The sequence below is a fragment of the Phyllobates terribilis genome, unplaced genomic scaffold (genome assembly GCF_046119375.1).
Source record: "Phyllobates terribilis strain yellow unplaced genomic scaffold, ASM4611937v1 Scaffold_11__3_contigs__length_659146591, whole genome shotgun sequence".
Classification (NCBI taxonomy): domain Eukaryota; kingdom Metazoa; phylum Chordata; class Amphibia; order Anura; family Dendrobatidae; genus Phyllobates; species Phyllobates terribilis.
The window spans coordinates 585,545,068-585,559,504 of NW_027362771.1; the positions used below are offsets into that span (position 1 = coordinate 585,545,068).

Consider the following 14,437-nt stretch of genomic DNA (forward strand, 5'->3'; position numbering starts at 1 on the left):
TTTGGGGGCTCTTCTGTTGGCATCATACTTTATTACTTATATTATTTATTAATTCAAGGCTTTTGATCCTTTGTGATTACGTATTTAAATTAGGTCATTGGGCCACATGCTTTTTACTGCTCTTACATAACATATTATATTATTCCAGAAGGTCCCATTTGTGATTATGTGTTTATTTTATTAAAGATCTATTAATTAAAATGTACTTTGTTTGTGAGACAAGCCCCTCCAGACAGAAGATCCGAGTATCTTTAAAGGGATTCACCAACTATGGGGCAGCCCAACAGTCCTCCAACAGTGGACACCAATGAAACAGGATCAGGTTTATTGAGTTTTAACATGCCCTATCCTCTTTACTTCAGGAGACAAAACACATCACAGCGAGTGAATAACCTTTACATATGTAGAGTTTCTTATTTTTTAACTTTTTACATCCTCATATCACCATATTTTTATTCAGCATTTTATTACCGCTGCTTATATCCCAGCCTTATGGGGTCCGCACTTGAAGCGTCTGCTATTCACGGAGATTCTCACTGCCAGTTTGTATCATACCACTGACATATATAAAGGGAATCTGTCAGCAGGTTTTTGCTTTGTAATCCGAGAGTACCATGATGTAGGGATAGATACCCTGATTCCAGAGTTGTATCACTTACTGAGCTGTGTTCTGCTATTTCAATACATTCAGTGTTTTATCAGTAGGAGATTATCACCATAAGACAAGTGCCCTCATGCCTTCTAGTCCAACCATTCTCCCACTACTGATTAGCAGCTTTCTGCTTATACAAAGTATATAAGCAGCCAATCAGTGATGTGGGCGGGGTTATACAGAGCTCAACATTCCGAGCTCTGCTAGATCAGCAGCAAGGAAAATTTTATGACGACTACTGCACCCAGTAAAGTAAGTAATACATCGCTAGAACCAGGGTCTCTGCCCCTACACCATTTTGCTGTCGGATTACATAGCAAAAAACTGATGACATATTCCCTTTAAGAAAAGATGGATCATCTAGCATGCCTGTTTAAGCTTAGTTTCTTATTTTTATAACCTTAAAGGAACACTAACTGCAGAAAATGGACAACTAATACAAACAAACCCCTGAAATTTCTCCATTAATCAACTATTTTTTATCTTATTTTGTCTCATATTACAATTAAAACTAAGACATTTATAAAGAAATCTGTCTCTGTATCGCAGCCACACCTCTCTACTCCTCCTGACTGTCCAGTATATGACTGTAAGACGACTGGCTGCAGCAGGAGCCTCTCCCCTCTGCCTTTGTCACGGGTGTGTGAGATGTGACGGACAGTCACCCTGCAGTTGGTTGCAGGAGATCTCTTCGTTTGGCATTACAGAGAACTTCTTATATCTGCCTCACTCTAGGACCCAGCGGCTACCTCCCTCCTGCTAATTGACACCCAGGTCTGGGGTGTTTAAATACTTTCTGTTTGCTATAGGGAGGTGCCGGTGATATTCACATGTTTCCTTGTTAAGGCTTGGAGCTATTGTAGCCTGTTTACTTCCTCTGTGGTGCTAAAAGGACGTGTGTGTAATCTCTCGGCTCAAGCTAAGTTACTTTCCCGGGTGTTTGTCTCCCTTGTTGTCTTTAGTTGTTAGTGGGGACTGACTAGTGCTCATCCCATCCCCCCTTCCCTATTCAGGGCCATGATCTAGGGAAACACAGGGTTTAGGTTCCTGTACGGCGATTAGTGAGGAACCAATATACGGACGAAAGGGGAGACAGAGTGATATCAGATCAGACTAGGAGGTCTCCACTCCCCCCTTTCCCTAGTGTCTGGGCTTCCTTCTCTTCATCCCTTCGTGTTGCACTTAGTCTTTCCCACACCTTGCGTGACAGCCCTGTCTGCAGTTGGACAGCAGATTGCTAATCCCACCCACTTGGCTCAGGGGACCGAACTTTAGATGGTCACCAATAAGCATGTACGCCCAGTTGATTTTGTGATTCATGAGCCTTATCTGTTGCCTGAATGCTTATCTCATGTACATCTCCAGCATTAGCTATTCTTTCCCTTTGCTCTCAAAGCTCCCTAGGGAGCTCTTTCTAAATTAGGACAGGAGATATAACAGCCAGTAATGGGCTGCAGATCTTATACACACAATATATATATATATATTTATATATATATATATATATATATATATATATATATGCACACACAACACACAGGTATGAGGATCAAGCGAGTCTGTCACCCACATTGTTTCTCGTGGCTTCGGGATATACGGGGTCCTCTGCAGCGAGGGCTATGCTGCTCATGGCAATGACTAAAAGGATGCACATCTCAAAGTATCGCAGGGTGACTATGTAGTGACACAAGCGGCGAAGACTGAAATAGAGAGAAGAAACAGTATGTAAAACATTATATCACATGCCCAAGAAAAGTGGGAATTCCTGCAAAGGAACCCGCACAACATTTAGGTGACCCCATATGAAGTTGCCCAAGCAAGATGTACATCTATATTATAGTATTCTATAAGGATATTCTGTACATCTACGATAAGATTATTCCAGGTATTTGTTTAGAAGTATTGAAATTCAATTTTTGCATACTAGCCATCAATCAGATGTGTGAGGGGAGAAGAGAAGTCCCCAAAGTCAAAATCTAAATGGGGTCCTCTTTCAGGTGCCAGGTGCATTTCATCCTTTTCTAATATAAGGTGCAGAGAGTGATGTGTGGATTCCCTCAGCCATGAGGATGGAGCTCTACAGCCACCAATCAGCTTTTGGATTCTCCTGACTTAGAGCAAATTTGCAAATTATAATCAGGAAATATTTTACAGGAAAATTTGTAACGTGGCGCACGGCGGTAGCCGTGGGCGAGGGTCTCATCTCTTACACCCCGGCACATTACATAAAGGTGGGGGTCCTGGCTGTTTGTGTGTACTTGTGCTATGGGGGCACCATGCCCTTGCAGGCAGCATGTTACCAATGGCTTGGGTTGGCCAGGACCAGATGTTGAGGACTTCAATGAGGGAGACCACCAGTCAAAAATAATTTTTTTACTTAACAACAGCTTGGTGGAGGTTATGTACAAATGATAGCGGCTACATAGCTTGACAAATGTTTCCTTCACATTACGGAACATTTTCACACACAGTCTCAGTTCCTTTATCTTAACTTGCTTGGTCTCTGTCTCCACTGGTTCACCTGCCTTCACCACAACTCAGCTCAGTACTACAGTCCAGTAAGTGAGAGTCGTATTCTTAACCCGCAGTTCCTCGTCCTCTATTCCTCTTAAAGGAACTAGGTTGCCAATATGGCTGGTACTTAGCTCCTCTGCTTCTGATGCCTTGGAACTCCCGTCCAGCGCACACTCCTCGTCTCACTTCTCTGTTTCGTCCTGGTTCATTACCGCTCTGAGTTATAAACTCGGGGCCGTACTGCTAGGCGTCCTGTCTCCAGTTGATCACTCTGTCCTTTGATCACTCTCTCTCGCTCTCTCTCTCTCTCTCTCTCTCTCTCTCTCGCTACTCAGGATCACGCTGTCCTCTGATTTTATCTCCACTTACATTAGGGACACCCATGTCATGCAGCTCTGCTGAGTGGTCAGACCTTAGGTCTGCTTCTTAGGTCTGGGTCCTATCTGACATCTCGATAGGAAATTGTCTCTGTCCCTTAACCTAATCACCTTACTCTGGGTCAGTCCCAAACATTAACCCTTACTCTTCCTACTGTTGGGCAGAACACAATACTATCACCAATAGCGCATGTCACAATACACATTACAACAATACACGTGTCTTCGAGGGGCAGTATATCCATCTCTCTACAAATTTACTGATGATGTCAAACAAGGGGTAAGAGACGGGACAGAAAAAAAAATCTGCACTCACGGATTAGTAGTGGATAAGATAAACATAGAGCTGTATGGGGGCATCGGCTTAGGTCCCTTCCCTTCATCTTCATCCTCTTCTTCCTCCTCTTTCTTCTCATCCTCTTTCTGAGGTAGAGGAGACACGGCCACCGCCTTGTTGACTATGGGAAGAAAGAGAGATTGAAACTTTCAGAGGTCTAGAAAGAAAGTGTAGATCACATCACCACCCTTTTTACAGTGTGAATTACACACCAATTACTCCACCTTATCATTATATTTCTACAATCCCATACAGAGAAACCTCGTTTCAGTTATAAAGAGCTTTTATCCACTGGTAAATCTGTTGGGCTCTAACCATTGGGACACCCCCTTTTTTGCAGAATGGTGTAGGAGAGGGCACTTGTCCTCTATGTATATGCAGTAGGACAAGGGATCCCTATATTCACTGTCTATGGATTGTCGATGGAAATGCTAAATTCAGAGATGCAATCACAATTCTGCTGTATTGATAAAATGTGAAACACACCCTTGGTGAAGAACATACAGCCTGATGGTAGCGTCAGATACCTGACACTTGTGGCGGCTGTCAAACAGATTACACGGAAATGTGTGTAATTAAGGAAAAATTGTGTCAAATAAACCTCCCATAATCAGTAAGTAAACAATTTACACACGTTTCTCTATAATCTATGTGACAGCCACGCGATTGTCAACTTGACCACACACTGGACACACATGGACCACTAGCTCTGACCCTAACCTAAAGGCCCACATTAACACTAGAAGAAAATTGGCCGACTTCATTGGGTCTGGCCCACCATCTTATGTGTATAGGGACCTCCCGTCTCTCCCCCAGCGTTATCTGTCAGGGGAGAGTCAATAGATCCATCAGACATTTGGAATTTCAACGCCTGATCCTTTTGTGAGCCAGCAGGGTCTATTGTTGGATATGAAGTTTGGGCAGAGATAACAATAGTTTTGACCCCAAGCTAAGCAGTAAATGTATTACATACACAGAAATGTTCTACAGAACTCCATCTACCTGACTGCTTGTCCTAGTTATATTACGTATACCCCCCCCACTGCTCCTCTGTGATATAATTGATGATTGGCATCTCTGTCCCACCTTAAGATAGTATGAATATTTGAGTGGCTGATTTCTTCCCGTGTTACTAATTTTGGGCGAGTGACCTGATTTGGGTAACATTCGCTGGTTATAATGCAATTCATCTTACATTCTGACCTTCATTCTGCTATGCGAATAATCAGCCCTTGTGAGACTTCTCCTGTCCTGTGCCACTTTATCTCTGACTTGCTTCAATAAAATGCTTAATTTTCTCAGACAAGCTGTCAGTAGGATCACCCCTCCTAAGCCGTCTATATGGACATGCAGGTGATAGAAAGCTGAATCAAATGATACCTTGATATCTGTGATCCGATGTCTTATTCCAGAGAAATCCACTTTTTTCATAATATGTAAATGAGCTGTTAAGATCTATGGGCCGGACATAGATCTCCCTTATAATCTGCCTTCAGAGATTATTATAAATTAAAGGAGACGTTATCAATGTCAGATATATGTAGATCAGGAGAGCAGACTGTCAGTCATTACATGTCTCACACTGGTAATGTCCCCTTTTATTTATAATAATCTCCGGAGGTAGATTCCCAGGAGATCTGTGTCCGGCCCAGAGATCTTAACAGCTCATTTACACATAAGGAAAAACGTGAATATCTCTGGAATAAGACATCGTATCACAGATATCAAGGTATCATGTTATTGAACTTTTTATGACCTACATGCCCATATAGACGACTTAGTAGGGTTGATCCTACTGACAGATTCCCTTTAAGAGTCTTTTCACACTACAGTTTGCAGTGTCCATCAAACATAAAAGTTGTGTGGATTTTGCAATGTATCCCCCTTATGTACCAGCGGACAGTCGCACTACGACTACATGAGAAGCCAGCTTTAATATGTGTAATATGGCCGAGTTGATGGATATGTTCACACTGAGTTTTTTTAAGTGCATATTGAATTGGCTCTATTTCCAAATCCACATCAAAGGGTATCGAAAGCATTTTTTTAATGTGGATTTTGAAGCAGAGCCATAAAAAAAACACCCTGCGAACAAACACTAAGTGTAACATCCATGTGACTGTAGTTTGGGTATATAGCAGTCTCGCACCTGCAGACCACATGCGTGCCATGATATAGGGCTGTCATAATAGTGTTGCTCATTAACAATCCTGCACATTATATTTTATGTCTTCTATTTTAAAAAACAAACCGAAAATAGATTCTTCTCCAAAAAGCAATGTGACGCTGTGTTCAAGCTCCCTACAATTACTGCAGAATATTTACTACGCCTCAAATATGCATAGCTTGCAAAAAGTAGCCCAGTGCTCCTCTCAGTGCTCTGCACTAATGAGCCTCATATATCACAAAGTAAAGGGACAGTTAGACTGCCAACCTTCACTTGAGTACTGCTTACCTTATGGATATGCACAGTAAAGGGGAAGCAACCCTCCCATATACACGTCCTTGTAATCATAATACCCCCTACACCATAAGTATATTTATGGTAGGTCCTGTTCAGAGTGAGCCTGTGAGTCCTGCTTTTCCCTCCCACTTATAGCAATAGTCTATAAGTCCTGTGTTTCCTGTCCACTTATGGAGAAAGCCTGTGAGTCCAGCTTTCTCCACCCACTCAGAGAAAGCCTGTGAGTCCTGGTTTCTCCACCCACTCAGATTGAGCCTGTGAGTCCTGCTTTTCCCTTTCACTTATAGCAATAGTCTATAAGTCCTGTGTTTCCTGTCCACTTATGGAGAAAGCCTGTGAGTCCTGCTTTCTCCACCCACTCAGAGAAAGCCTGTGAGTCCTGCTTTCTCCACCCATTCTGAGTAAGCCTGTGAGTCCTGCTTTCTCCACCCACTCAGAGTATTACTCTGTCGACATAATAGATACTGGATGAGGGTGTTTTTTGGGAGGTGGGGGTTACTTCAGCACTTCCTACTAAAATAAACACGCACATTAATAAATATGTAGGGCAGCCCACGGCTAGGTTTAGTTGTAATGGTGTTTTATAACCCCATCATGTTTTTCACTGGGGGGAAGGGTAAATATTTCTGATACACTATCTGATTTTTAATAAAAATAGTGAAACTAAAACAGATTTTTTAGAAAGTAGTCCATGAGATAAAAATGCCCCAAGTGGTGGGGAGACATTACCCTGTCCCACAGCGTTTTCCACTGGTGGTGGGAAAGGTGGTGGTATATCCACTGTTGTCTGCTCTGTAGCTTTAGTCCCCTTGGTTTCAGTAGGGTTACTTAGTGTCTGCCCGGAATCAGGTCCCATGGGGGGAGGGCCAGAGTTAGTGGGAAGAGGTGTCCTTTTAGGGGCAGAATTCATAGTAGGAGCACTGTTGTTGTTTGCACAGTTGGTGTGATTGCCCATTTTGGCCGTACTGTGGTTGAGGCCTCCACTTCCAACTGCTGGGGCTTCAGTTGTTACCAGCTTGTTGTTACGGATGTTATCCATATTTTCAGGCTGTTGGTTTTGGTTTTCCTGGCGGGAACGATCTTGAATTGGACGGGTGGTGGAAAGATTTGGGCCTGAACTGGGAACAGGGGCTGTTGGGTCCCTATAAGAAAAAGCATGATACTGTTAGACAAGAATAGACAACTCCATAAAAAATATCTGAGGTTCCTAATGTCATCATCCTCCTTTTTTTTTACACAGTATACTACTAGGCATGACCTAAAGAGGAATACGCCAGCTGCTCCCAATGCTATAATTTAGAGTATAAGCTGTTTGGTATAATGGATGGATGGGTGCGAAACCAATAGCAGCTCCACTATAATTTAAATTATTATGGTATTGCTAGAACTAAAGCTTTTAATTAAAAGCACAATCTGAAATAATTGACCTGGCCACTGGAGACTTTTTCTCTTCAGTCTATGGTAATTTATGTCAGTCTGTACAATGTGGAGACCTATAGGGCTTTCTCATAATCGTAAATGGGAAAAATTGCAAAGTACTTGTAAAAGAAGCAACTTTGGTATTTACTTCTTATTGAAAATCCTCTCTGTTCTCAAGAATGGAGGGATTTTTCGATTTTATTGTTTACACCTCATTTCCTAGGTTACCAGCCACCTCTGTAGTCTGTCAGAGGTAGCCGCTTTCCTTATCAAGGAGTGTTCGTTTACAAGCAATGCTACAAAGCTGACCGGACCACTGGATTTTGTTATCGTCAGTGTCCTTGTGCTCCTCTGATGCTAAGAGTAAAAGCTGCCTCTGTTTGTAACATGGGAGAGTACACAATGCGGGCCAGCAGCACGACAATAGAACTGGTCTGAATTGTCAGTCATTCAGGAGCGCACTGTTAGTCATTCGGGAGCGCACTGTCAGCCACTCGGGAGCGCACTGTTCCCCCGGCAAGCAGGAAGCCAGGAGGCTAAGGACCAGTGTGCTTCTGAAGAGAGAGCATCAGAATAACCTTTGAAACATTTAGGTGACGGAAGTGAAATAAGGACCCTGGAGCCAGAAAAAAGGTTTAAGATTTGAAAACAGGATGCTTTTCAGGAAGGAGCATAACTCATCTCATAAAACCTTTTTAGAGAACAGAAAATGATGATGAACTACTTGAAAGTGTGGACACAAAGAGTGCAGTAAAGTAATTTTTATCTCTAACCTCAGTCTTTCTCTTCGGCGCTAAGGCCCCCATACATATTAGACAAATATTTGGGAGCTTCTGACAGTTCTCCAACAGTTAATGTTGGGGAAGAGAAGGATCCAGCATGTCCGCTGTTGGCTGAATGATTGTTTGTCACACTACTATCTATTTTGTATGGGCGGGGGGCTTTAGTCTCTTTTGCCACTTTCTTTTTCGCCACTTTCTTTATGAGACAACGGCTGGGAGTAGCTTATTTCAGGAAGAACAGGAACATCGGCAGTCCGAGATTGGACATGCTGGATCCAAACCTCCTCCACCCCCTCTCCCTTCCCATCCTGATGTCATCTCCCTGGGGAGAGTATGAAAGCCCCATTCATTAGTTCAGCCAACATTAGTCTTATGTGTGTAGTTGCCTTTATAACAGGGGAGTTCAGAGATAAGAATTGTGTGTCTATGGCTATTCATACTTTTTAGTATTTTTGGGCTCTTCTTTATTGTGTAGTATACTTATTTTAAACATGGAGATACACCTTAAAGTATATGTTATTTCTGAATGTAGTTCTATGTCGTCATACATGACTATTACACGCATAGTGTTAGAATAACACCATGACACTCACTTTCGTCTCCGATGCCTCCTCTCTCTATCGTCTCTTCCATCTCTCTTCACATCATTTTCATAGGTGGACTGTGCAGTATGCCGGTGCCTCCTTCTCCTTTCACCGTCCGGTCCTTCACTTTCTCCTCCTCCACCGCCAGCCTCTCTTGTCCTCCCTCCCTCTCTCACATGTCGTGTTCTTCTTTCTCCTCCGCCTGCTCCTCCCCTTCCGCCACTGCTTGGTAAATACTCAGGATCTTCCCCAGTTCTGCGATGTTGTCTATGTCTACGATGATCTCCATCCCCACGTGGAAGTGGTGAACCACTTCTGCTTTCCTTGCTTCCCCCACCCCGATGTCTCCTGGGTGGATCCTGTGGTGGACGCACTCCTCCATCCATTTCTCCTGTCCTTTCCTGAAAACCTAGATCCTGACTATCACGACTAATGTCCTGCTCCTTAATCCGTGGCCTACGACCCGGTTCCTGACCCATGTCATATGCTCGGCCTGCCCGCTCCTGAAACCGTGCTTGTTTACGCAGGTAGTCTTCTGCACGCTGGTGGGATAAACGTTGTTCCATAGGTGTCTTACTTTCTCCTGGTCGACTTTTATTGGTGTTGTTGTTTCGATTTTCTTGGGGGTCCACAACAAGTGGACGATCTAAATGTGTCTTGACATCCGGACGTAGAAATGACATTTTCCAGCGCTCCTCAGGATCCATTTCACTGTACAGGGCTTCCCGACTATTCATCAAGTTCTGTCGACGCATCTCAGTTGTACGTTGCTCCCAAACAGACAAACCGGTCTTCTGGTTCTTCTGCTTTTCTTTCCTGCAAGATAGATAGGTGGATAGACGTACAGATATAGTTAAATTGATATGACGTAGGTAAATAGATAGACAGACAGGTTCAATCACTATATAGAAAAGTGCAAAGAAAAATCACCGGCACTGGAGAGCGAGTACTTACGCTGCTATAGACATATTGGTAGTTGACATGGGACTGACTTCTGCCACCTCTTTTGCTTTCTGCATTGCCAATTTCTGATTAGCTGCCTCCTCTTCCTCCTGCTCATCCTATAATATATTTAAATTTGTGCACAACATAAATTCATATGGACAAAAATATTGACACCTACATATTACCACTGCCGGAGCTTTTCTGACTTCCCATTTTAACTCCATATGCAGTCGGTCCCTTTGCAGCTATAACAGATTTTTCTCTTCCGGGAAGGATTTCTACAAGATTTTGGAGGCGTCTGTGTGAATTTTTGCCCCTTCATCCAGTATAGCATTTGTGAGGTCAGACACTGATGCTGGAGGAGAGGGACAAATGTGTTGCCTGGGGTTGAGGTCACAACTCTGTGTGGTCGGTCACGTTCTTTCACACCAAATTCTTCCAACCATGTCTTTACAGATTTGACTTTGTTCACTGGACACATTCATGGGGAACAGAAAAGGACATACCACAAACTGTTCCTACAATTGTCTAAAATTTTTATTCTGAAGCATTAAGGTTTCCCTTCACTGGAACTAAGATGTCGAGGCCGAACCCCGATAACAGCCCAGAGCATTAACCTCCTCCACCATCTACAGTGGGCGCAATGCAGTCAGGGGGTAACGTGCTCCTGGAATCACCAAACCCAGACTCCTCCATCAGACAGAGACGTGTGATCCATCACTGCACAGAACACGTCTCCTCCAGAGTCCAGTGGTGACGACTTTATAGCACTCCATCCGATGCTCGGCATTGTGCTTGGTGATGTACGGCTGCATACAGCTACTCAGCCATGAAGCTCCCGGCGGGGGCGAAGTGTTTGTGCTGATACAAGAGGAGGTCTGGACTCTGCAGTTATGGCGTCAGCAGAGCGTTGGTGACTTTTCTGCCCTCTGCTGCTCAGCACTCGGCCCCCCGCTCTGTAACATTACGGGGTCTGAACTTCGTGGCTGAGTTGCGACGGTTCTTTCCACTTTTCAATAATATCACTCACAGGTGATGGAGGAAGATTTAGGAGGAAAGAAATGGCCTCTATTATAGAACCCCGCTAGTATCAGTGAGCTCTGCACCACCAGTAGGAAGGGCAGATGGCTTGGCGTGAATTTTTTTCACTTTCTTCCTTATTAGATTGAGAATTGATAAGTGGGCATCGTTTCTGAGCAGACGTAGCTTAAGCCATATTTAGTAATGGAAGATGGTGCAAACGTACAGTTTGCTCGTAGCAAGAACATATAGATTTTTTTCCTGACTGTTAGGTTAATATGCACTCCAATTATTTCAGTAAATTTTGCACTAATCTTGCCACAATACTTCTTCACTTTGATGGTCATAACATTAAACCAGCCTTTAGCCGAATTCACAACACGTGTCTCCACTTCATCCTGGGGCTTCCATAGCGTAGTCTACTACCCTATTGTGTCTAGCTAAAAAGAGAGACACCACCCGAAAGGAGGCCGACCAGAATCAAAAGTTTCATATTTTGACTCTGTTTGCCTCATTGAAGTTAAAGTCTAATTTCTTAGGATTCAGAGAGAAGCCCCAGACAGAGTCATGAAAGAGAGCCTAGACGTGATGTGAACCCAGCCTTTTTCAGAGAGGAACAGAACGTATCAATGACAACATACCTTGGTCAACTCCTGAGCATTTGCAAGATTGTCCACAGCGATAGCCAAGAAGACATTCAGCAGTGTGTCTATAAAGAGCTGGTTAAAGAGAATATTGTTTCCATTTACATTTATTTTGTATATATTATGTGGAGGTGGACTATCTTCTACCAGAACTTCCCATAGGATTGCACTGTAGTATAATGGAATTGGCCATTGCAAATGTTGAAGACTACTATGCATCTCAAGTCTTTTGGCACAAACTCAAACGTTTTGCATAGTGTGAGTGCCATAATCCTTGGTTTGTACCCTCAATTTTAGACTCACAATAAACACATCTGACATTTTGTAGAACTCAGTGTAAGGATACAATTCCCAAAAAGGGTGAGGATAATAAAATAGACAGAGGACACCATTCCAGTTTTCACTCCTCCCTGAGACTTGATGCCATCATACATTACTGCGTTCCAGTCTTCCCCGGTCAGTATCTGATGTTACAAAGTATAAAGTGTTAGTAAAGTTTCACCTGACTGAAGATAAAGGTAGAGGAGAAATTACAGAATTTCATACCTGAAAGACAGTCATTATTGCTGCAGGAAAATTATCAAAGTTGGTAGATGGGGTTTTGTCAGCGAAATTAAACCTGTAAACAAAACCACAGAACATGAAGAGAATGGTGTCCGACTTGCCATCCATCTCATGCAAGAAAAAGAGTCCCACAAGTGTTCAAACTTAGTCCAACATTGCCTATTATGAGCTCCACAGATGGGACAAGTGACTACTTACTGTCCACCAAACAGCTGCATCCCCAGTAAGGCAAAGACCACAATGAAAAGGAAGAGCAGGAACAGCAAACTGATGATGGACTTCATCGAGCTGAGCAATGAGATTACCAGGTTACGGAGAGAGGCCCAATACCTGGAGAAGAAAAACATAGTTGCTAGATGAAAATAAGGTCCCTTCTTATCTTCTCTGATCACTTTCCAGGAAACATGGGCTGCATTATCCCAAAACTGGTCCCCCTGTCCTTTTGATGGTCAATGTTGTGGAAACGGAAAGTCCTGAGCAACTGTACCACCAATGTTTTTAGGACACTTTGAGATAGGTACCATTCTCTTTTTCTACAAACCTTACATGGTTCAAGACTCTAATACCCCATTTGATTTTACATTTTATATGTCAATTGAGTAGAAAGGAGAAAGATAATGTTGACCCCCAAAAACTAGTAAAATGACCACCACTTCAGGATGGGCACATGTTAGAACCAATGTCTGTGAGTATGGTTACTTCAAATCCGTGGACCCTCACAGCACATTGAGATTGTGGCATATGTTTTATATCAGAATCTCTGATACCTACTTTGTAACCTTGAATATGCGCAGCAAGCGGAGGGCTCTTAAGACGCTGATCCCAAAGGAGGTTCCGGGCTTCACCATTGCCCATATTACCTCAAAGATGCTCCCAGTGATAACCTGATAACATAGATAGAAGCATTAAACACATTTCATATTGCAATTCAGCTAACGGGCCAAACACACGTGTTTTATGGTACCATTGCTGCATCGGCAATTTATCAAACGTTTCAACTTTAATGTTAAATGTGAACATGACATCAGAAAAAAAATAGAAAAGTAATTGTTATAGACTTACGGCACAGTCAAAGCAGTTAAACGATGAATGAAAATAAGGCCTGGTTCCAAGACCGTACATTTTTATAAACATTTCGGACATAAAGAGCCCAAGGAAAATGAATTCTGCATAGTCTAAAAATAAACAAAAAAATAAAGTCATAATTGGAAATCCTTTGGCTGCACTACTCCATATATGTTACACATAGAATATTATTATTTATTATTATAGCGCCTTGGCACTTTACATGTGAAAAGGGGTATGTATAATAAAAAACAAGTACAATAATCTTAAACAATACAAGTCACCAACTAGTACAGGAAGAGAGAGGACCCTGCCCGCAAGTGCTCACAGTCTACAAGGGATGGGTGAGGATACAGTAGGTGAGGGTAGAGCTGGTCGTGCAGCGTTATGGTGGAGCGGTGGTTACTGCAGGTTGTACGCTTGTTGGAAGAGGTCGGTCTTCAGGTTCATTTTGAAGGTTTCCACGGTGGGCTAGAGTCTGATATGTTGGGGTAGAGAGTGAGTAGGGGAGATGCATGGCAGAAATCATGTACGCTATTGTGGGAAGAGGAGAGAAGAGGGGAATTGAGAAGGAGATCTTGTGAGGATCGGAGGTTGCGTGCAGGTAAGTAAGTACCAGGAGACTAGGTCACAGATGTATGGAGGAGACTGGCTGTGGATGGCTTTGCATGCCAAGTTTAGGGTTTTCAACTGGAGTCTCTGGGTAATGGGGAGCCAGTGAAGGGATTGACAGAGGGGAGAAGCCAGGGAATAGCAGGGGGACAGGTAGATTAGTCAGCCAGCAGAGTTTAGGATAGATTGGAGGGGTGTGAGAGTGTTAGAAGGGAGGCCACAGAGCAGGAAGTTGCAGTAGTTGAGGTGGGAGATGATGAGGGCGTGCACTAGTGTTTTTGCAGAGTGTATGCTGAGGAATATGTGGATGCGGGAGATATTTTTGAGTTGGAGTCGGCAGGAAGTGGAAAGGGCTTGGATATGTGGTTTAAAGGAGAGTTCAGAGTCCAGGGTTACCCCAAGGCAGCGAGCTTACGGGACTGGGGAGAGTGGGCAGCCATTGACTTTGATGGATAGGT

At 43.2% G+C, this 14,437-nt stretch overlaps 1 protein-coding gene across 9 annotated transcripts in view; it reads right to left on the reverse strand.

Moving 5' to 3' along the window:
- CACNA1A (calcium voltage-gated channel subunit alpha1 A) overlaps positions 1-14,437 on the reverse strand; it is a 691,505-nt gene that overhangs the window by 209,869 nt on the left and 467,199 nt on the right. For all 9 annotated transcript variants that reach the window (XM_073654330.1, XM_073654327.1, XM_073654325.1 and 6 more), the window contains exons 12-22: positions 13,365-13,477; positions 13,074-13,186; positions 12,501-12,632; positions 12,285-12,357; positions 12,085-12,202; positions 11,736-11,803; positions 10,084-10,190; positions 9,139-9,945; positions 7,074-7,486; positions 3,860-4,001; positions 2,223-2,352 (exon numbers count right to left, since the gene is read on the reverse strand). In XM_073654330.1, coding sequence (XP_073510431.1) covers positions 2,223-2,352; positions 3,860-4,001; positions 7,074-7,486; positions 9,139-9,945; positions 10,084-10,190; positions 11,736-11,803; positions 12,085-12,202; positions 12,285-12,357; positions 12,501-12,632; positions 13,074-13,186; positions 13,365-13,477 — 2,216 coding nt within the window. The remainder of the gene's footprint in view (positions 1-2,222; positions 2,353-3,859; positions 4,002-7,073; positions 7,487-9,138; positions 9,946-10,083; positions 10,191-11,735; positions 11,804-12,084; positions 12,203-12,284; positions 12,358-12,500; positions 12,633-13,073; positions 13,187-13,364; positions 13,478-14,437) is intronic.